General features: G+C 38.3%; 1 protein-coding gene across 2 annotated transcripts in view; it reads left to right on the top strand.

Annotated features, from left to right (window-relative positions):
- The window catches only part of ADGRA3 (adhesion G protein-coupled receptor A3), a 124714-nt gene that overhangs the window by 59074 nt on the left and 41937 nt on the right, over window positions 1–23703 (top strand). For both annotated transcript variants that reach the window (XM_078068449.1, XM_078068448.1), the window contains exons 5-10: window positions 997–1068; window positions 3355–3515; window positions 5644–5857; window positions 11022–11186; window positions 14224–14425; window positions 15331–15486. In XM_078068449.1, the coding sequence (XP_077924575.1) occupies window positions 997–1068; window positions 3355–3515; window positions 5644–5857; window positions 11022–11186; window positions 14224–14425; window positions 15331–15486 (970 nt within the window). The remainder of the gene's footprint in view (window positions 1–996; window positions 1069–3354; window positions 3516–5643; window positions 5858–11021; window positions 11187–14223; window positions 14426–15330; window positions 15487–23703) is intronic.

Raw genomic sequence — 23703 nt, 5'->3', positions numbered from 1 at the left:
TGCAGAATCCCATCTATCGACTGTCACTTTCTCCCACATGGGAGGGATTCAGCCCAGACTCCAGAGGAGAGGTCCAGGTCTCAGGACATCTTCCTTGAGAATTCTAGGTTTAAGTTGTATCTATTCTTGATATTAAAACAGGCACTGAACAGAGCTTGTGGTGATTAGACCATCCTGCCATCTTCCCAGAGCCTTCAGTCCCATTTTAGTATTAGAAGCTTCCTGAAGATGGAGTCTACATCCTGAATAGCCACCACTGTTGAGCACCTACTGTGTACCCCAGCTTGTTACTAGCTGCCAGGGGTACCCTGGTAAATAAGACCCACAAGGCCCTCTGTCTTGGAGCTTAGGGTCAAGTGTGGAATCATTATGGGTATAACAAACCACCTCAAATTGTAGCATAGGGCGTTCTGGGTTTAATTCATATAAAACTCTGCAAGGTTTTAAATATTTATTAAAGTCATCTGATACAAGGGGAAACAAGATAGGTTAAGTAATTTGCCCAAGGCCAGCACTGAATTATGTCAGTTTTAAACCCCGGACTCATCGCACTCCGTTGACATATTTTATTCAGTTCCTGTGGGTTGCTGCTGCTGTTATTCAGGTCATCCCTGTCCTTTTCTTGTTTTTACATTTCTGTTTTCTTAAATGATGAGTTAACACGTGAAGAGTAATTCACTTATAATGAGAGCGTGACTAAAGTTCTGGCTCAGTAAGGTACCTTTCAGATTCACCTGGTATGTGGTAGAAAATCATTACCTGATAGTAGTAACTTCAAAATAATTTTATTACTTTATTTTGGTTGAGAACAAATTTCTTTATCCCTGGATAAAACATTTATTAGTTGTTCCCTTTTTATAAGATTTAAAACAACTTTCATAAATTCTTTATAACATTATTCAGTGATTATAGGACACGTTAGGAAATTGTATAAAATGATATATAATCGTTAGTATTTTTTAAATGAGATTATTTCCTTTTTTTTTTTTTCCCTAGAAACCTTTCAGGGAATTTGTTTTCTTCATTATCTCAAGGAACTTTTGATTATCTTGGCTCATTACGGTCTTTGTAAGTAATTTTTTTTTCCTGTTTTGATAAATATATCTTGGTTTTTAAAAATTAAGAACAGTTATTAAATGATTTAAGAGACTTCATAGGGAAAATCTGATGATTTTGCAAAAGTTGGACTCTCACTCGAGAGTATGCATTCTCGTTGGAAAACATACCGTAAACCTGAATAATGTGTTTCAGACTGGGACAACCGTTTTCTCCTTAGAATACTATATCTCTCTATATTTAGAGTAAATAAATTGGCAATTCATTCTCTTTCACTTTATTTTTCAAGTTAGAAAATATTTTACTGTTTGACTAGTTGAATCCACAAAGTATAAAATATCCCTCCCTATGAAGAATCTATAGTTAAGAATATTTTATGCTTTTGGGATTTACCTTTTATCCTGTAACCCCTTTCCCAAACTGAATTCACAACTTATTACTGACATTGCTAGGAATGTTTATGTAGAATGCTTGCTTTGTACAATCAATGCAAGATCATATTGACACAGTTTTCTGTAGCTTTAGAATTGGTAGATTTTTTTTTTTTCCTCCCGGAGCAGTTTTGTTAACTGAGATTGTATGGGAGTTCCTTTTGACAGTAATGGTATTTCTAGCTAAACCATAATATGTTTCAAACTATAAGTTACACTAATTTCTATTGGAAATACAGTTAAATATAATGCTTTTTAAATTTTTATTGTGTATAATTTATGGGATTGACTCTTTTTCCAAGGAAAAATGTCTTCTCTAGCAGATGCTGTTTGGTGTTTGCTGACTTCTTTCCTACATCCCCTCCCTCCCCTCCCCTTCTCTGCTCTTCTCCTTGAAGTTTCTAGACCTAACACTTAGCAGTTTTCAGTGAGATGTAGCTAATACTTAGGCATTCATCTGGCTCCTCAGCATTATGGCGGACCCATGTACATGCTTCTGGAGCTATGTTGGATTAAACTCTGGTCTTTTTGTTTCCGTTACTGTTTTTTAGTGAAAACATCTCTTTTTGGCATATTTAGTGGGCTCAAGTCAACCATTTATGTGAAGTTAAGAAAATAAAAAAGACTACAAAGAATAATTGGGCTTTTGAGACCCTGGGTAGCAGGAATGTAGGAAGTATTTTTGTCCAAAAACTGGGGAAAATGACGAGTGTTTTTTTACCTGATAGTGCTGGAAACCGACCAGAAGGTGGTGCTTAGGAGTTAGAAATCAGTCCAGGCATCCTGTATTGGTTTTTAAAATTTACTTTCTCTTTGTGTATCTCATTCCAGCTCCCATCCTCTCTTTTTTTTTTTTTTTGCCAGAACTAATAAGATGAAGCCTGTGCTTGTATGCTATCTGTGTTAGGAGCACACCTTATGTTTGCTCTTTGCGCTTTGATTTATTTGTATAGAACACGTTACATTCTGTATTGGTTGTATTTATTTTCTTCCACTATTACATAATGTCCTCCAGGTTGACAGGGGACAGTATCTGTATTTATTGTTATTAGCTGGACTTAGCATCCTGTGCAGCACATAAATAGCACTTTGTAAAACCAAGTATTCAATAAATTATTGTGCTTTTATCCAAGCTATATATATTATCCTCTCTTTGTTTCTTATACCCAGGTGCCAAATTATAAAACTTCTTGCCTCATGTAAAAATAATTCTGTATATCCTTTCATATCAAGTGTGAGGTATTCTTCTATTTTTGATTGGTTGAGTCTGTACCCCTTAAGTTTGTAAGTATCTTGGTATCAGTTGGTGCAAGCAGAGAGGTGTCAGAAAGAGTCTCCACTCTTGATAAACTTAGACTCTAGTCAGACAGAATATAACCATGGTAAACGGTCACATATTCCTTCATGTTGCCAAAATTAATAGTTCAAAGGCATTTAAGGCAAGAACATGGCAATGATTTTGGAACAATTAGGGAAGTCTTCAAGGTCCTGTGTTAGTGCCACCATGCTTAATTGATGAATGGGTAGAAATTCGATTTCACACAGAAGATGGGAGATTTGGTCTTCTGGACCCTGGGATTAAGGAACTTGTTGCATAGAAGGGGGATGATATGTAGATTTGTGTTTGCATCCCAGCTTTGATCTAAAGCAGGTAGTCCCTGAATTAGCAGGGAGACGTGCTGGGGTCAGCCATTCCACCTCTCCTCTCACTGGAAAGGAGAAGAGAACCAGTTGGTATAGTATGTGCTAAAGGCCGCTGAGGGTGAGCGGTGGTGTGCTTGTCACCCAAAGCAGAAGCCAATATAAAGCAAACGTGCTGTTTAATTTTACTCACCATACTCCCTAATTTGTATTTTGTATGCTACAGAGAATTTCAGACTGAGTATCTTTTGTGTGATTGTAACATATTGTGGATGCATCGCTGGGTGAAGGAGAGAAACATCACCGTTCGGGACACGCGCTGTGTTTATCCGAAGTCTCTTCAGGCCCAGCCAGTCACGGGGGTGAGGCAAGAGTTGCTGACATGCGGTAAGGGAGAAGGGGAAGCAGAGGAAGGGTTTGCCATATTTTACTTGCTACTCTGTTTTTCTTGACAATCTGAAAATTCTCTGTTTACTGTGCTGGAATTGATTATAACCATTAATCTTCACGGATCTGATAATACATATTTAGTTTATGCGAACAGTTAAGTCAGCTGGATAAAAAATCGTTTTTTTGATTGGTGTTTAAGGTTCTTGGGTTCTGAACAGCTTTCTTTATGGAAAACAATTTCAGAGAATAGTGTAGAGCTTCAGATTTTCCATCAGTTGGCAAGCCAGGAATTTGTTGATAGTTAAAAAAAAAAAATCTGAGGATGCAATCATTATTTGTTGGTAGGAGTGTGAAATAATAGAGCCTTTTTGATACAGAATTTGGCAGTATGTATCAGTGTTCTTAAAAATTTGATACAGTTTGATCCAGTAATTCTACACGAGGGTTTAATTCTTAGGAAATGATCAGCTTTGTATGTCAGTATTTAAGTATGAGCATATCTTCAAGTCTCAAAAATAGGGGATTGGTTAAATGACTTGTGACACATCCATTTATAATATGCAGCTATTGAAAATCATGATTTTGAATAGTATCTGAAGACTTGAGGGAAATATGTTTATTAAATTAAAAAGAAAAAAAAAAACACATGAACCAAAAACAGTCCTTAAAATGATCAAAGGAGTTTCCAGTTTAGTCTTTGTATCTGGAAATAAGAGTTTTGTACTTTTTTACATTTTCTCTTTATTATCATTATTGTTGTAGTTCCACAAGTAAAGCATGCTATTGGATGAAAATTAAGATTTGTGCAAAGAAATAGCATATACATATATCAGATCATCATGATGTACACTTGAAATATCTTACAATTTTGAATGGGGGAGGGGAGAATACAAATAAATATCTTACAGTTTTGTCAGTTATACCTCAGTAAAGCTGGAAGAGAAGAGAAACTAAAGGAAGTAAACCAAACAAAGCCCATCTTGCATTCTTATCACTCAAAGGTAGCTGTTATCAAAGATAACTTAGTGTATTTTCTTCATCTTTTTCCCGTGCTTTGACCAAAATGTCATCATACTCTAATGATATTTTGTAACTTTTTAAAACCTGAGATAATGTAAACCCATTTCCTCATCATATAAAATAGATGCATACCAATTCATGATATAGATGTTGTTATCATGTCTCTTTAGGTTGTTAATAATTTCTTCATAAATAATTGCAAGGATTAATTTGCTTGCATGCATGTTTGCATATGTGCTGTTATTCCTTTAAATAGACTGCTGCAAAAAACAGTAGACTGTGGACTAAATATTCTAAAGGCCTTTAATGAGTTCATGGTGTTTGTGTGTATTTTTGCATACATATTTAGGATTCCTCCCTTTTGTTTATATGACTGGAAAAAAAGAATATCAGCTTTTTAATAGTGATGGTAATATATGGGATTTTAAAATATTTTTCTTTCCCTTTTCTTTAAATGTTCTAAATTTTTTCAATGAGTATGCATTACTTATATAAGCAGAAACCAGTGGTTTAATCAAAGGTAGTACTGTCTGCTGAAGGTATTCTAAAATTATATATATACTTATCACCAGTTCCATTCTCCAGGTTTAGGTATCATTTTACAATCTGTTTTTTTTTTTAGTAATTGCTTAGATACCACCAAAAAGGAAAAACTTTAAGTGTCAGAACTGATTATGAGATGGTTTCATTTCAATTTTACTAATTTTGTTTTCATCTAGGACCCATTTATCTCAGTAGGAGCCTTGTTGGTGCTAGCATTAAAATGCTGGTTGCTGAGGAAAACTTGTTTCTCCATTTAAAAAATTTTTAATTAGAATTTCTATAACTTTTTTTAAGATTTTATTTATTAGAGAGAAAGAGTGAGAGAGCACGTGCACACGCACACATGAGCAGGGGGAGGGCAGAGGGAGAGGGAGAAGCAGGCTTCCCGCTGAGCAGGGAGCCCGATGCGGGGCTCGATCCCAGGACCCTGGGATCATGACCTGAGTCGAAGGCAGATGCTTAACCGAATGAGCCACCCAGGCTGCCCCTCTATAACTTTTAATTCTGGGGTGTGACTATAGTATTGTATTTGTTTACTGAGTCTTCATTTTATTGTCTGTAGACCCACCCCTTGAATTACCATCTTTCTACATGACTCCATCTCATCGTCAAGTTGTGTTTGAAGGAGACAGCCTCCCCTTCCAGTGTATGGCTTCATATATTGACCAGGACATGCAAGTGTTATGGTATCAGGATGGACGGATAGTTGAAACTGATGAGTCACAAGGTATCTTTGTTGAAAAGAACATGATTCACAACTGCTCGTTGATTGCAAGGTAAACTGTGGATTTTATTTATTTCAGAATTGTCACGTTTAGTTAGAATTTAAATTAATAGTTTATCTTCTTGCATTTTAAAATGCAAACCTTTGGTTTTCCTTTTCCTGATTTTTACTTCTCCAGAAATTAAGGAGTTGCCTTTTCATCCAGTTGTGATGAAAAAAAGCATAGGATTAAAGGGAAACACTGCTATACTTTTTGTTTAAAGTTTTAGGTGGGAAGATGTAAACTTTTAATGCCAAACTTAATTTCTAACCATTTACTGCTGCTAAACTCAGATTTTCACTTTTAGCAATCACCTAATTTTCACTCTCTTGGTTAATGCTACATCTTAAGATACTTCCTTTCTCTACTCCACTGGTATAAAAAAAATAACACCTGTCCTGTTAATCCCATGCCTGGTATGATCACCAAAATCATTAATTCAAATGAACTTTATAAAGTATAAAAAACAGAGTAAAAATATATGTATTACCATCACTATATATTTTGTTTTGGTAAAATCTTAATCTATAGGCATTGAATTTCCTTTTTCTTCTCCCCCCGTCTCTCTCTGTTTCTGTGTGTCTCTTTCTGTCTCTCTTTCTTTTTTCCCTTCCTACCAATTTCTTAAAGACAGAACTCAACTTGAATATTTAATAATAGATTTGTAGTTTCCACACTCTGCCAGGGCGTCTTAGGGTAATATCACTGCAGATTCATAGAAGTGCCATTAAAAAAAAGTCTATAGGTATCTATCTAGAAAATAAAGACCCTCTGAGTTGAGAATCATGTCTGGGAGTTTTTGGGGTAGAATATTCTATTTTATAATTTCTGTTTCCCTACTGAGATTTCCTGTCTTGTTTATTAGAAGCATATTTTCCTTTGTGTCTTCTAACATATTTATAGTAGATGCTTTTAAATCCTTGCCTGCTCTTTCCAACATCTGGGTCATCTTGGGATCCTGACCACTGACTGCTTTGCTTCTGTATATATTTTATAGTTTCCTATTTAAAAAAAATATTGTTTATGTATCTAGTAATGCTGGATTCTATCCTGGACGGTATGCATGATTCACTATAGAGAAGCTGACAAAGCACAGCCTATGGGCCACATGTGGACTGATGGGCCTACGGGCTAAGAATATTTTTTACATTTGTAAATGGTTACATTTCAAATGGTTATGTAAGTAGCTATATAATATCTTCCAAGTTGCTTCTTGGCCAGAAAAGCCTAAAATAATTACTGTCTGGCCTTTATTTTTTTTATTTTTAAAGATTTTATTTATTTGACAGAGAGCACAAGCAGGGGGAGTGGGAGAGGGAGAAACAGGCTCCCTGCTGAGCAGGGAGCCCGATGCGGGACTTGATCCCAGGACCCTGGGATCATGACTTGACCTGAAGGCAGACGCTTAGCCAACTGAGCCACCCAGGCGTCCCACTGTCTGGCCTTTAAAGAAAAACCACTTTTTGCAAATCCCTGACTCTGGATTCTCTCCCATTTGCTTGAAGTCAGCTGGTTTTTGTTCCCTTAAGCAGTTACTTGGCTAAACTCAAACTCCTAGTTGTCTTTTCTGTGATGGCAGCAGCTGAAATCTGTGTGGTGTCTACCCTATCTGTGGGAACCAGGGGCCGGTTAGAGATCTGCGTGATTTTATATGCAGAAGTTTGGGCTTCCAGCCATGTTCCTTTCTACCTCTGTGCTCTGGTATTTCAACAAGTAAGACTGAATTTCTGTTTGAGTAGGGCCTATCCTTGCACAAAAGCCATTGGAAACCATTTCCTGGGTCTTACTCCCCAGTGCTGATGCCTTCTTCCTAGGGTCAACTTCTCTCTGGTTTCTGCTTGTTTTGGATCACTGGCCATGTGTTTGGATAGTTGTCATTTTGTAGTTTGTGCAGAGCTTATAAATAATAGTGAACTGCACGGAGGGTAGTTTGGTAGAAGCTGGTCTGCTGTTACCAGAATCAGAGTTCCTTTATTAGGGCATAAGATTGTCAGAAACAGTTTATTAGGTCCCAGTGAGAGAAGACTCTTAATTGTTACCTTACTTGTATTGTGGTGATAATTTCATAAGCGTATATATGGGTTAAAACTCATTAAGTTGTGAGCTTTAAGCAGTTTTATTATATGAGTAGGTAATAATACATGATACAAAAATAAAGCTTTAAAAATATATAGAACCCTGGGGCACCTGGGTGGCTCAGTTGGTTAAGCTGTCCGACTCTTGATTTCAGCTCAGGTCATAATCTCAGGGTTGTGAGATGGAGCCCCACATCAGACTCCATGCTGGGCGTGAAGCCTGCTTAAGACTCTCTCTCTCCCTCTCCCTCTGTCCCTTGCCCTCCCCCCAACCCCTGATCGTGCCCATACTCTCTCTAATTTAGAACTCTTAAATTTTGCAACTATAAAGTAACTAGATTAACTTTATAAATTTATTTCTGCAAGTCATACTTTGAATTCTTTATAGCAGTACAGAAAATTAATTCTAAGGTTAGCATCCTTGCCTTATAGTTTTGTTGGGAAGGACACTTGACTCATGTGAAAATCTTTCATATGAAGACTGAAGTCCTTTACCCAGAATTTGCCTCCGTATTAATAACGAAGTTGCAGAAAAAGGAAGTATGGTATTGACTTGGTTAACCTGAGAGATAGCTGTTGATTCTTCATTGGTTTATGTCATCCATCCTTCATTAGTAAGAATCAGAGTTTGTAGTTTTCCTCAAATACGAAATTGAAGCTGCCTCTTCCTCCTTAAATTTCTAAATACGCTGCCTTGAGGATTCCTGGAAATTGTATTCTGATCATTAGTTTTAGACATTGAAGGTATTGCTAAAGGTCATCTTTAAAAACACGTTGGCAAAATATATTAGGACCTGAGCTCCCAGTGGGTGTGCTAAAGAGCCCTGGGACATCACAGTGAGTTCACTTACAGAGCTCCCGTGGGGTATTTTAAGTTTTGGAAGAAGCATGGTAATACTTGACCTTTTTTTGGACACCACACACCTACCAGCCCCAGGCAGTGATGATTTCATTAGATTGCGCTGCCTTCCTTTGCTGATGCCGTACTTGAGGGTGCCGAGTTCTTGGTGATCACTGTGGTGCAAAGCAAATACTGTGTGAAAGTCATTGTGGAACATGAAATAAGGGTCTCGCTGTCTGTTCTGTATCTGACATTAGATTAATTTTGGAGTGCTTAACAGACAAGCACAACCCATCAGGAAGTTGGGTTACTTAAGAATGAAATATTTATCTCAAATTGATGTGTTTTATTTTTTCAAATGGCTATGAAGTTATTAGGACACAGCTACACAGTTCTGGGATTTAATTTAGTAACTGGACCATCAGAGGTATTTCGTTTGGGTTCGGAGCTCTGTGAAACAGTTTTCTGATCAGTGAAGGTGCTGTGAACCAAGAAAGTTTGGGAACCTCTGGATTAGAGAATGATTGCTTATTTTGGAATTTGGTTGTTTAAATTTAATGTAAAATACTTTTGTGTCACTTTATCTCGAATGTATTTATTACAGCGTTTTGGATTATTCACTGACGTAATTAACAAAGATGATAAACATTTTCTCTGATTGAGAGTAACAGTGCCTCAAAGTCTTTATTTGAACATATGATGTTGTATAGCCATTAATGATTTAGGAGACTGGAAAAATGTGTCTTAACTTCAAGGCATAACTTTGTAAATTAATTAAAATGATATATCCTTTATGTCTAATTATCTCTTATTTTTCTATTTACATAAAAGCATAGCATGGTGGGTCATGTGGCAGGGAGAAAGGTTAATTGAAGGTTCTGACATTTGCTCTTTAATTAATAGGCTTTATATTAGAGAATTATGAGTTCATCTTTAAAATTGAATATACTGACAGCTCTTTAGAAATATAGCTGTTTTATAAATTGAAGTATACCTTTACATGGAAAACTCCTTTCGTTAAAGCATCAATTGGTAATTTATTAAATCTTTTTAGAGACTTAATGAGTTCCTCTGCAAAATATTTTTACCTTAAATATTTTAATTCTCTTCATAATATTAATCTCCTTCCTTCATGCTTGAATATTTCGCTCCAAATCAGTGAAAAGGTAGACATAACTTGGAAACGTCTCCATTAGTTTTGCTGAAGAATGTGCTGTGACATTTTCGCCTTTGCATTTGCTGTCCCCCTCCTCGCTGAGTCCTGTTCTCCCTCTTTCTGTCAGAAGCGTCAGGCATGATGTACCCTTGCGCTTTGTTCGTACTTCAGCTCTTACCAGGGCGTGTTTTTTTTTTTATTAACATATAATGTATTATTTGTTTCAGAGGTACAGATCTGTGATTCATCAGTCTTACACAATTCACAGCGCTCACCATAGCACATACCCTCCCCAGTGTCTATCACCCAGCCACCCCATCCCTCCCACCCCCCTCCACTCCAGCAACCCTCAGTTTGTTTGCTGAGATTAAGAGTCTCTTATGGTTTGTCTCCCTCTCTGGTTTGACCTTGTTTCATTTTTCCCTCCCTTCCCCTATGATCCTCTGTCTTGTTTCTCAAATTCCTCATATCAGTGAGATCATATGATAATTGTCTTTCTCTGATTGACTTATTTTGCTTAGCATAATACTCTCTAGTTCCATCCACGTCGTTGCAAGGGGCAAGATTTCATTTTTTTTGATGGCTGTATAATATTCCATTGTTATATATATATATATATATATATATACCACATCTTCTTTATCCATTCATCTGTTGATGGACATCTGGGCTCTTCCCATAGTTTTTACCAGAGTGTTTTAAGTAGCTCTTCACCTGCTTGTCTTGACTTTCCACTGAAGTACTTAAGTGGAGGGATTTTTTTTTTTTTTTAAAGATTTTATTGATTTATTTGAGAGAGGGAGAGAGAGCAGGAGAGCAGGTTGAGGGACAGAGGGAGAAGCACACTCCTTACTGAGCAGGGAGCCCGATGTGGGACTCGATCCGGGGACTCCAGGATCAAGACCTGAGCCGAAGGCAGATGCTTAACCGCCTGAGCCACCCAGGCGCCCAAGGGAGAGTTTTTTAAATTTGTTTTTATCTAGCAAGTGCTTTGCCCACACTGTGCGTTCAGACATACTTGCTGAATGAATGATAGAAGCCTCGTTGTCTCCCTTTTTTGTCTAACCATTTTTTTCTCTCTCTTTAAAATCTTTCTCCATGCAGTGCCCTAACCATTTCTAATATTCAGGCTGGATCGACTGGAAATTGGGGCTGTCACGTCCAGACCAAACGCGGGAACAATACAAGAACTGTCGATATCGTGGTATTAGAAAGCTCTGCACAGTACTGTCCTCCCGAGAGGGTGGTAAACAATAAAGGGGATTTCAGGTCAGTGACATGGAGAGTGCTGGAAAAATGATTTGCCCATATCTGTTTTTATTCTTAAAGTGCATAATTGGTCTACTATCCTCAAGAAGAAAATTTGAGAAATATCTATGTTTTCATATATATATCCTTATATATCTAAGGATTGCCCTTCAGAACACTGATGTCAGAGTCATATATGAAGATTAAGAAGAAAAGGTGCCTGGACTTTATCTCAGACATGTTGATTTAACGTCTCTGCAGACAGAGTGTTTCATGTTTAGCGGTTTGTTGTAAAAATTAAGAACCACTAACCTTAGGGAAACATTTTGGAAATTCTACTAAAATTGCAGAATTCAGAAAGGCTAATGGTATGTCCTGTTTTTTTTAAGGGCTCTTTTATGGATGACCTTTGGAAGGTTTTGTATTGCTAAGATACTTTTAACTATTGGCAGTTAAGTAGACATGATAATTAGGAGAAAGCCAAGTTCACTATCCTCCCCAGTTTGGTCCTAAGCAGGAAGGACTTTGGGGGATGAAAGCTTTTGGACGGTCTGAAACTCTGGGAGCCACTGCTGTTGGACTCTGTATTGAGATAAGCAGAATGAGTGAGATACTACAGTTTTTTTAAATAGAAAATTTAAAATTTGTGGGAGGTAACAGCTTTTGCCTTAGACTCTCCTTACTTGCAAGGTTGTTTAAAAAACAGCTTTTGGGGGCGCCTGGGTGGCTCAGTTGGTTAAGCGACTGCCTTCGGCTCGGGTCATGATCCTGGAGTCCTGGGATCGAGTCCCACATCGGGCTCCCTGCTCAGCAGGGAGTCTGCTTCTCCCTCTGACCCTCCTCCCTCTCATGCTCTCTGTCTCTCATTCTCTCTCTCGCAAATAAATAAAAAAAATAAAAAAAAATAAAAAAAATAAAAAAACAGCTTTTGCCTTAGACTCTGCTTACTTTCAAGGTTGTTCTTTTAAATATATTACTTATTTAATGTTTTTTATGTTCAGGATTTTAATAATGACTTTATAGTTGATGTAAATGAAAGGAAATATGTTGCTCTTTAAAGCAGCGTAAGTTTGTTGAATACCCAGTTTGTACTCCTATGATTGGTACTCCTATTACCCAAGTTTTAAGGGTAAGAAAACCCTTTGGTATTAATCTTTTAAATCCAAGGTGAATGATTTCACTCATATGTGGAATTTAAGAAACAAAACAGGATCATAGGGGAAGAGAGGACAAAATAAAACAAGACGAAATCAGAGAGGGAGACAAACCATAAAATACTCTTAATCATAGGAAACAAACTGAGGGTTGCTGCAGGGGAGGAGGATGGAGGGATGGGGTAACTGGGTGATGGGCATTAAGGAGGGCACATGATGTAATGAGCACTGGGTATTATATAAGACTGATGAATCACTGAACTCTGTCTCTGAAACCAATAATACATTATATGTTAATGAATTGAACTTAAATAAATTTTAAAGAATAAATAAATAAAAATAAAAAATAAATCCAAGGTGAAGAAGCAGTAGCAACATCTTTAGCTCAGCTAGTTCTTAAATGCTTTTTTTTAAAAACTGTCTTTTGTCCTTTAAAACAAAAAATTCTCCCTGATGAAAGTATATGGAAATTAGCATTTATTATTGCCAATGGATAAGTCCTTTATGTAGATTAACTGTTAATAGATAATATTTATACTGTATACTTAAAAAACAGGTAACATTTGTGAATTTTGTTATATTCTGCATCTTTTATTAAGTAATCATAATGTTTTCCATTTATGGTGGATTTTCTATTTTTGCTCATAATTTGACTATTTTACATTTTTAAAAACAGAAGAATCTGATTATTTGACTGATTAATGAATTAGCTTTTGATACTCCTTAGTATATTATGCAGTTAAACTTTCACTGCATTAATAAGATTTAGCTTAGTGTTGCTTAATCTGTTTATGCAGATTTTGGTAATGAATTATATTTTGGTATGACTGCTATTCTAATTTATCAGTTCTTATGTTATAGGTCAACTGTAACTTTTATTAAATATATTCAGTTCATTCCCAGTTTTGTAGAAAGGGAGCTCAAATGACAAAGATTTCTCCCAACTGCTAGTGACAATCCATGCCCACAGATTTGTGTAGTCTCCTGCATAGGGGGTCCCTTCTCCCAGATAAATTCAGTTGTATACTGTGTTGCAGGTCTGCTAGACCGCCCCCACGTGCAGAAATTTGCTAGGAGGACTCATGGTACCCAGCATGTAGTTGTAGTCACAGCTAAGATAGATTTTGGTTATATAGTAAGGTAGGTTGCTGGATAACAAGGGGAAAGACATAGGTGCATTCTGGAGAGATCCAAGGGCAGGCTTCTTGGTATTCCTCCTCCAGCCACGAAAGGGCAGCAACACTGTATAGAAGTGGATACAGTGTTGCTGCCCAGGGAAGCCCTTTGGAGACTCAGTATCCAAAGTTCTTCTTGCTGGTCGCATAGGCAGGCACCCTCTGGCATGTACCAAAATTTCAGACTCCTGGGAAGAAAGCAAGTTTCAGCATAAACCGTACTGCTTCTCCAAACAGTCTAGGCATGGTGAACAACCCTTACTGGCTAACTGTTCATAGGAATACTCCAAGTCCCAAATTCCTAGGGGCCACTGAAGGGCCCCCCAGGGTGGCAGGCAGGCCTTGCCAAGGAGAGCAGTCCTGCACCTGCTGGAGTGAACTGTCGGCACATCTGGGAACCCCGCTTCTGTGCCATCTGTTGAACTGGTTTTCTTTTTTTTTTTTTTTTTTTAACTGGATGTAAGACCATTTTGCTGTGTGTTTATAGCAACATTTAGAACATCTTAAGAAAATATCCTACGGTATTAAAATAAATGTGGCTGATAGTTTAAAACAGCTTAGTCCATGCTAACCTTTTAATTTTTTTTTAAACTCTCTGTTCTGAAGGAATCCATTTCTTCTTGATTTTTCTCCATGATTATCCATGATCTGTCCTGATCCTCAGTGTTCCTCCGCTGTGATTTGTGTCCACGTCGGTTTTCACATCCTGTTTTGTCTTCATCTGTCTAGATGGCCCAGAACATTAGCAGGCATCACGGCGTACCTTCAGTGCACTCGGAATACCCACGGCAGTGGGATCTACCCCGGAAACCCGCAGGATGAGAGGAAGGCGTGGCGCAGATGCGATAGAGGGGGCTTCTGGGCGGATGATGATTATTCTCGCTGCCAGTATGCAAACGATGTCACTAGGGTGCTTTATATGTTTAATCAGGTAACTACAAAGTCTTCCCCTTTGCTGAGGTTGTTAATGTATTTTAGTTGAAATACCAGGTGTGTGTGTGTGTTTTAAATACTAGTAAAGCATAAGGATTTGGTGTTACATTCAGTCCATCTGTCTTCGGGATCAAGCCTCGTCACCGCCTCCGGTCTTCAGGGCCCTCCCTGGTGTCCGTTTTCCTTTCCAATGGCTGCCGTTTGAATATCTTTATCATCTGTAGCCACTGGACCAAATCCCAACCGTCCTTCAAATCCATCTGGGAAGCCACCTCTTGGGCTTCTTTTATAATCTCTTTGTCACCAGTGATCCCTTGTCATACTTGTACCCCTCAGACGCCTTTTCTTGTCTCCACTCTTATGCCTCCGTTTTTAACCTGACCAGATTGGAAGCAGTTGGAAGGTGGTTTCTGTGTTACACATTTTCTTATGCTCCTTGGTACCTGTTACACCCTTTGTGGAATGGTTGGTGCCAAGTTGTGTGTAAGTCAATAAATAAGCAAATGTAGACCATTACTGGACGTGCATGGCAGTATAGATAAATGCTTCTTCCTCCCATGCGCAGGGGCTCCAGGGGAGTTATTGATCCCTCCCAGTCGGAATACTCAGGAAAGGCTTTACTACGCAATTGGCATTGAGTATGTGTAGAATTTGGATAAGTAGAGAGGGAGAGATGGTGCAGCATGTTTACCAGATGTGTTTTGATGTATTATTGTATTTCAAAGTTAAAAAAAAAATTCCTTCCAGTTAGTTACCATTAGAATTCCGCTTTCCTCAGGTTTGAGAAAGCGTTTTAAGAAGGTCCTGGTGATAAATGCTAAAGAGTTTGAATTCGTTGCCATGTTTGGAAATGCAAAGATAAAATGTCAAAATTCGTTGTTCATTTTTGCCTTTTTAATATAGATGCCTCTCAATCTTACGAATGCTGTGGCCACAGCCCGACAGTTACTGGCTTACACCGTGGAAGCCGCCAATTTTTCTGACAAGATGGATGTTATATTTGTGGCTGAAATGATAGAAAAATTTGGAAGATTTACCAAAGAGGAAAAGTCCAAAGAGGTTATTTTTCTGGTTCACCTTTGTAGCATCTAGCATGTCAACATATCGTCATGTGGTAGAGCTGAATCTCTATTTTTAAAGCCTCTTTATGTTTGCTGTATTTCAATTAAATGCACTTTTTAATTTCCAAAACTGTTGTGGAGAAATTTATGCTCCATTTAGTACAGTCATCTGTTGTTGGAGGGAACAGAGGTGAACAATCAGTTTCTTGGAATATCGTGATAGCGCAAAGCCAGCCTGTGTCCACACTGTGGGTTGGCTGCAGCTACCTCTCGGGCATTCTGGGATTTTTCTTCCCCACACAGCCATGTGTTCGTCCTTCTCTCTCTCTCTCTCTTTCTCGCTCTCTCGCTCTTTTTTCCAGTTTTATTGAGAAATAAACATTCATCACTGTGTAAGTTTAACAGCCTGATGGTTTGATGTACAAATATTGTGAAATGATCACCACAGTAAGTTAGGCTCACATCCATCTTCCCATATAGATAAAATAAAAAGAAAAGAAAAAAAGGGAAAACAAATTTCTTTGTGTGATGGGGGCTCTTAGGACTTACTGTAACAACTTCCCTATATACCACTCAGCAGAGTTCACTGGGTTGCCATTTGTGCTTTACGTCCCTAGTACTTCCCTTCTGATTGGAAATTTGCACCTTCTGACCACCATCCTCCTCTTTCCCCTCTCCCCACCCTCTGCCTCTGGTAACCACAAGTTTGTTCTCGTTCTGTGAGGTTTCTTTTTGCCCACATGTAAGTGAGATCAGATGTATTTGTCTTTCTCTGTCTGATTTACTTCACTTAGCATAATGCCTTCAGGGTCCCTCCATGTTGGAACAAGTGATAGGATTTCCTCATTTTTTTATGGCTGAATAATGTTCCTGTGTGTGTGTGTGTGTGTGTGTGTGCATGTATATATCACAGTTTCTTTCCTTTCATCCATTGATGGATACTTAGGTTGTGTCCATGTCTTGGCTATTATAAATAATGCTGCTATGAACATGGGGATGCAGATATATTTTCAAGTTAGGGTTTTTGTTTCCTTTGCATATGTTTCCAGAAGTGGAATTTCAGGATCAAGTGGTAGTTCTATTTTTAACTTTTTTAGGGTCCTCCATATTGTTTTGCATAGTGGCTGTACAAATTTACATTTCTATCAAGTACACAAAGGTTCCCCTTCATATTTTTACCAGTATTTTCTTGTCTTTTTGGTGATGGCCATTCTGCCAAGTGTGAGGTAGTGCCTCATTGTGCTTTTAATTTGTATTTCCCTGATGACTAGTGATATTGAAGACCTTTTCATGTACCTGTTGCTCTTTCAGGCCCATTTTTAAATTGTGGTTTTTTTTTTTTTTTTTTGGCTATTGAGTATATAAATTCTTTATATATTTTGCGTATTAACCCCTTCCCAGATAAATGGTTTGCACTGTCTTTTCTCCATTGAGTATTCTTGGCTCCCTTGTCAAATATTATCTTCTGCTACCTTGGAGTTCAGTTTGCTCTTCTTTTTCTAGATCCTTAAGGCATTTGGGATCTTTCTTGCTTTTTTTTTTTTAAAGATTTTATTTATTTATTTGACAGAGAGAGAGACAGTGAGAGAGGAAACACAAGCAGGGGGAGTGGGAGAGGAGAAGCAGGCTTCCCGCTGAGCAGGGAGCCGGATGCGGGGCTCGATCCCAGGACCCCGGGATCATGACCTGAGCCAAAGGCAGATGCTTAACGACTGAGCCACCCAGGCGCCCCTCTTTCTTGCTTCTTAATATAGGTGTTTATTGTTGTGAACTTTGCTTTTAGAACTGCTTTGGCTGCATCTCACAAGTTTTGGTATGTTGTATTTACATTTTTGTGTCAAGAACCTTTTTTTAAGGTTTTATTTTTAAGTAATCTGTGCTAAGTATGGGGCTTGAACTTACAACCCAGAGATCAAGAGTCACATGCTCTACCAACTGAGCCAGCCAACCACACGATCCTCAGGAGCCCTTTTTAATTTCCTTTAATTTCATCTTTGATCCATTGGTTATTGAGTAGAGTGTTGTTTAATTTCCATGTGTTTGTGAGTGAATTTTCTAGTTTCCCTCTTGCTACTGATTTCTAGTTTCATGTCATTGTGGGCAGAAAAGATTATCTCAGTCTTCTTGAATTTGTTAAGACTTGTTTTGTGGCCTCACCTATAGTCCATTCTAGGAAATGTTGTGTGTGTGCTTGGGAAGAATGTGTATTCTGCTGTTGTTGGGTAGAATGCTCTGTGTACATCTGTTAGGCCCAATTCGTCTATAGTGTTATTCAGATCCACTGTTTCCTTTAGATTCTCTGGATGATCTATCCATTGTTGAGAGTGGGGTATCAAAGATGGCAACTACTATTGTGTTACTGTTTGTCTCTCCTTGTAGTTCTGTTTTTGCTCTGTGTATTTACGTGTTCCAATGTTGGATTTACAGTTTTGTTTTTTTTTTTTTAAAGATTTTATTTATTTATTTGAGAGAGAGAGAATGAGAGAGAGAGCACATGAGAGGGGGGAGGGTCAGAGGGAGGAGGAGACTCCCTGCAGAGCAGGGAGCCCGATGCGGGACTCGATCCCGGGACTCCAGGATCATGACCTGAGCCGAAGGCAGTCGCTTAACCAACTGAGCCACCCAGGCGCCCGGATTTACAGTTGTTAATCTTCTTGTTATATTGATCTCTTTATCATTGTATAAAGTTTTTTTTTTTTTTTTTTTTTACCACTTTTAAAGTCCATTTTGTCCAATACAAATATAGCTACCCTCTTTGTTTTGTTTGGTTGTGGTTACCATTTGCTTGAAATGTCTTTTTCCATCCTTTCACTCTCAGTCTAGCTCTATCTTTAGGGCAAAAGTAAATCTGTATGCAGCATATTGCTGGATCTTGTTTTTTATTTTTTTGTTTTTGGTTTTGGGGTTTTTTTGTTTTTTGTTTTTATCTTTTGAGCCAGTCTGTGTCTTTTAATTGAAGAATTTAATTTTCTTATATTTAAAGTAATTATTGATAGTCCTCACTAAGGACTTACTGTTGTCATTTTGTTAGTTGTATTCTGGTTGTTTTGTAGATCCATTATTCTATGATTCTTATGCTTTTTTGTTCTTTTGATGTCTTTTGGTATCAGTATGTTTTGACTTCTTGTTTTCTTTTGTGTAATTACTACAAGATTTTTCTGTGTGGTTGCCATGAGGCTTACATAAAATATTTTAAAACTTAGAACACGTATTTTAAACTGATAACAACTTTAGTAGAGTTTGTAAGCTTTACACTTTTCCGTCTCCTCTTCCTCATGTTTTAGGTTACTGCTATTATTAGTTATAAAATGTAAAAAACATGTAGGGATGCCTGGCTGGCTCAGTCTGTAGAGCATGTGACTCTTGATCTTGGATCATGAGTTGGGGCCCTATGTGTGGCATAGAGTTTACATAAAAAAATTTTTTTAAATACCATGTTAATTGTAATTATGGTTTTTTAAGTACGTACTTAACTTTTTTTTTTAAGATTTTATTTATTTATTTGACAGAGAGAGACAGCGAGAGAGGGAACACAAGCAGGGGGAGTGGGAGAGGGAGAAGCAGGCTTCCCACTGAGCACGGACCCCGATGTGGGGCTCGATCCCAGGACCCTGGGATCATGACCTGAGCCAAAGGCAGTCACTGAACGATTGAGCCACCCAGGCACCCCTATACTCTTAACTTTGAAACTAGAGTTTTAAGCGAATTATACACCACTATTGTCGTATTACAGAATATAAAATGCCTATATATTTACCATTACCAGTGAGATTTACACTACCTTTTTATGTTTTTATGATGTTAGCACTCTTTTACTTCTACTCAAAGAACACCCTTTAGTATTTCTTGTAAGGCGGATCTGGTGGTAATGAACTCATTCAGCTTTTGTTGGTTTGGGAAGGTCTTAATCCTTTCTTTGTTTCTGAAGGACAGGTTTTCAGGATGTAGAATTCCTGGTTGACAGTTATTTTCTTTCAGTATTTTGAACATGTCATCTTCTCTCCTTGACAGAAATGTTTCTTTTGAGAAATCCACTGAGAGTCTTATGGGGTTTCCCTTGTATGTAACTTGCCTCTTTTCTCTTACTGCTCTTAAATTATTTGTCTTTGACTTTTTAATTATAATGTTTCTCAGCATAGCCCTTTTCAGGTTCAACCTTTTTGGGGTCTTTTGGGCCTCACCGACCTGGATGTCCATTTCTCTTCCCAGGTTTGGAAAGTTTTCAGCCATTATTGCTTTAAGTATATTTTCTGTTCCTTTCTCTTTCTTTTCTCCTTTTGGAATTCCCATAATGTGAATATTTTGCTTTGTTTTGTTTTATTTTGTCTTCCTGTTGTGTCCCATAACTCCTGTAGGCTTTTTTCATTCTGTTTCATTCCCTTTTTTGCTCCTATGATTCTGTAATTTCCAATGTCCTATCCTCTCTAGTTGTTGATTCTTTTTTCTGCATGGTCAAGTCTACTTTTGAAACTCTGTTGAATTCTTCAGTTATTATATTTTTCAACTCCAGGATTTGTTTGTTTTTGAATGGCCACTGTTTCCTTGTCTGATTTACTGTTTTGTTCATGCACTGTTCCCCCATTTTGTGTAGTTGTCTCTGTTTTCTTGCAGCTCACTCAGCTTCCTTAACAGGATCATTCTACATTATTTGTCTAATAGGTCATGGATCCTCCATTATTTTAGAGTTAGTTATTGGAACTTTATTAGTTTCCTTTGGTGGTGTCCTAGTTACATGACTTTTCATGATCCTTGATTCCTTGCGTTGGTGTCTATGCATTTGAGTAATGGGGCTCCTCTTCTAGCCTTCACGGGTTTGTTTTTTCACCAGTCAGCTCTGTTTGGGTTTCTGGGTGTGTCTGCTGGGCATGTCCTTGGGCAGGTGGGACCTGCTGGTATCGTCTGCTTGTGGGCGAGGGAACTGTTAGAGCTCTGAGGATGGGGATGGGGGCTTTTTCCCCTGGCTAAGAACTGCGGGCTTGGTTCTCTGCCCCAGTGAGACTGTGGGATGGGCTTTGCATTTGCCTGAATTCTCTGGTCAGGCTTACTAGATACAGTCAGGACTGGAGACCATATTCAGGAGTAGATGGGGCCATGGGTTAGCAGCACAGCCATCTTTAATGTGAGCTTTAGTCACCCAGATCTTGTATTGAATGGCTTCATTTCTTTTGTAATGTCCTGGAAAATGAAACCACTTTTTAGGAACTTTTTTGAAATTTCAATGATTATAATATGCAAGTTAGGAAAATTTAGTGACTTTGAAAACGAGTATATTTTAACAGGGCCGTGTTCTTAAAACTATGATATCCTTTAGGTGAAAACATTGACAACTACCATTTTAAGAATGAATGAGCAGAAAATAATGTTTTGAGTCAGTTTTTACATGCAGATTAATGTGTTCTTAATTGTAAGCTTCAAGCTACCTGAGAACTTGATAGGTAACTGTTTCTTATGTGATAGAGTCACGCAAAAATGGATTTTAGAGATAGATAAAATCTAGATTAAGTCATGAACAGACACCCAAAGAAAATTAAATGATTTCCCTGAGTTTCTATATGGCGAGGTTAGGGTGGGGCTAACACAGAACCCAGGAGTCCTGTGTGTGTAATCCAGAGGCTTTCTGCTGTATCATGCTCACTTTTTGGTAGTGTTGCCCTGTCGTGGAATTCTGGAAGAACTCCACGTACAGCTGTGGGGAAAACACTGGAGTGAACAAAGTCTCATATAGTTCTTTATGTGGGACATCTCAGATTCATTAGTAATGGTAAAAGGTAAATACTATGCCTTGTTTTTCCAATTCATTTAAACCAAGGAAACTTTTTTTTTTTTTTGTAGACTATCTATTAATATCTTGCATTTTGGTGATAAGTTTGGGGATTTGGAGCTACAGTCCCAGTACCTTAGGTGCTTTCTTTAATATGATGTAGTTACTAAAGGAAGGAGAATAGTCACATGTCTTTACATGGGACTCAGGTCAACGGGACCACTTGATAATGAGATAGCATTTCAGTGTTTCTGTCTGAACTTCAGACCACAGTTTTCTCAAGAACGGTCTTGGTACTTGCTTGTCTCTCTGGGCCACAGCCTGCTTCCGGTGGTAAATTTTCCCGGCGGTGGGAGAAGCTGTCTGGATTCCGGCTCTGTGGTAGGACTGCCCTCCATTATTCATTGTAATCACGGGTTAGCTGCCACATGATTAGACGTATGCATGGAAGTGGGATGGTTTGAGTCACTGGAATAATTGGAATATGATCTGGAATGTGGACACTAAAAAATAGTTTGCCATCATATAATGCCAATTTGTTCCCACGCTGCCCTGTTTGGATGTGAAGGAGCTTTGTGTGCCTCCCAGCTAGTGAAGAGCAGTGTTATGCCCAGAAAGTGTACATTTTACCATGTTTACCACTGTGTGGGCTGCCACTTTGGCGTGTGCTCAGGTAGAAGCATCTTGTTGAGAACTGGAGGTAGATACAGTTTCATGAGTTACTTATTAACCTTGGGCGCTTTATTCTTTTTTTTTTTTTTAAAGATTTTATTTATTTATTTGAGACAGAGAGAATGAGAGAGAGAGAGAGAGAGCACATGAGAGGGGGGAGGGTCAGAGGGAGAAGCAGGCTCCCTGCCGAGCAGGGACCCCGATGTGGGACTCGATCCAGGGACTCCAGGATCATGACCTGAGCCGAAGGCAGTTGCTTAACCAACTGAGCCACCCAGGCGCCCATTGGGCGCTTTATTCTTAAAACGGGGATGATATTTGCCCTCCTTAACATTCTTATCTCAGAAGCTAAGAAGTAGTAGGTCCTTTAAAAAAAAAAAAATCACCAGAGTGCTTTAATTATCTAACTAAAAAGTTAGTGTGGAGGAGGTTGCTGTCACTTTCACTGATGACATAGGAGGTAAAGTTTGAATTAACTTTGGAGACAAATGACGGCAAATTATTAAGCATAAATAGAGGAAACGGGAGAAATTTCAGGATTGCATAATTGAAGTATAAATGTAATATTATTACCTGTGGTGCAGTGACAGCCATCCTGTCAGATTCTTTGGAAAGTGAAAGTGTAGGCCATTTATTAGAATAGTAAAAAGAAATCATGAGGTTTAAGGGCTTCATTTTATGTTAATTACCGTGAAATTATTCTAAGGTATCCTAAAATGTGTACGGCTTAGTTGGACAAATAATTAAATTGATTTTTTGCATTATGTCCAAAAAGTTTCTCTGCTATGAATAATTCATACACACAATATTGTGAGGCAATTGCTTTTTAACCTGTGATTGAGTTCAGGCAGCACAGACCCGTGCTCTGCAGTCTTAGGGTGGGTGCCGAAAGCTCTGCAGCTACCAGGTCTAAATGGTGTATTTAGTGGGGTCCTTTAAAAACAGCTGAAGGTTGTCTATCAGGCACATTTAAGTGTCTGCTCCATATTTACTGTGGTGATTTCTCTTAGGATAACAATATATATGCATTTCAGAAGACGAGAATGGATCTGAAGATCAGATTGGGTTATGCATCGTAGTGCTCTCGTTGTAAATCTCTGAGCATTTGGCACATTTTTATGTACAAATGTAAAGTTGTTCACGTACTTATCTTAAAACATAATCACTTCTGTATGAACAGTTATGTTTTGTTTTTAAAGATTTTATTTATTTATTTATTTAATTGACAGAGAGAGAGAGAGAGAGACAGCGTGAGAGAGAACACAAGCAGGGGGAGTGGGAGAAGCAGGTTTCCGGCCGAGCAGGGAGCCCGATGCGGGGCTCGATCCCAGGACCCTGGGATCATGACCTGAGCCGAAGGCAGACGCTTAACGACTGAGCCACCCAGGCACCCAGTAGCGCTAGTGTTTTTTTTCTTGATTGTGTCAGACTTCTCTGTATTGTTAAGCTGGTCCGAGATCCCGGGCCTGGCTTCGTTATCCTTTCTAGAACATTGTTTCTAAAACTTGAGTGTGTATCCGAATCCCCTCCCTGGAAGATTTGTTAAATGGGTTGGTGGGCCTGCATCCTGAGTTTCTGATTCAGTATGTCTGCAGGGAGGTCTGAGGATTGCAGTTAGACTGAGATACGGGGTGGCATGACTTTGCACCAGCTTTGAGAAACTGTAGTAACTTCTCTTTCTAACCCTGTCCTGCTTATTAGAAAAAGTATTCTTTGGGCTTAACTTCCTAAAAACTTTTCAGAAACTTTTTTTTTTTTTTTTAAGATTTTGTTTATTTGAAA

Source organism: Halichoerus grypus, chromosome 3 (genome assembly GCF_964656455.1).
Source record: "Halichoerus grypus chromosome 3, mHalGry1.hap1.1, whole genome shotgun sequence".
Taxonomy (NCBI): domain Eukaryota; kingdom Metazoa; phylum Chordata; class Mammalia; order Carnivora; family Phocidae; genus Halichoerus; species Halichoerus grypus.
Note: the sequence above shows the minus strand (reverse complement) of the source record. Positions and strands in the feature narration are given on the sequence as shown.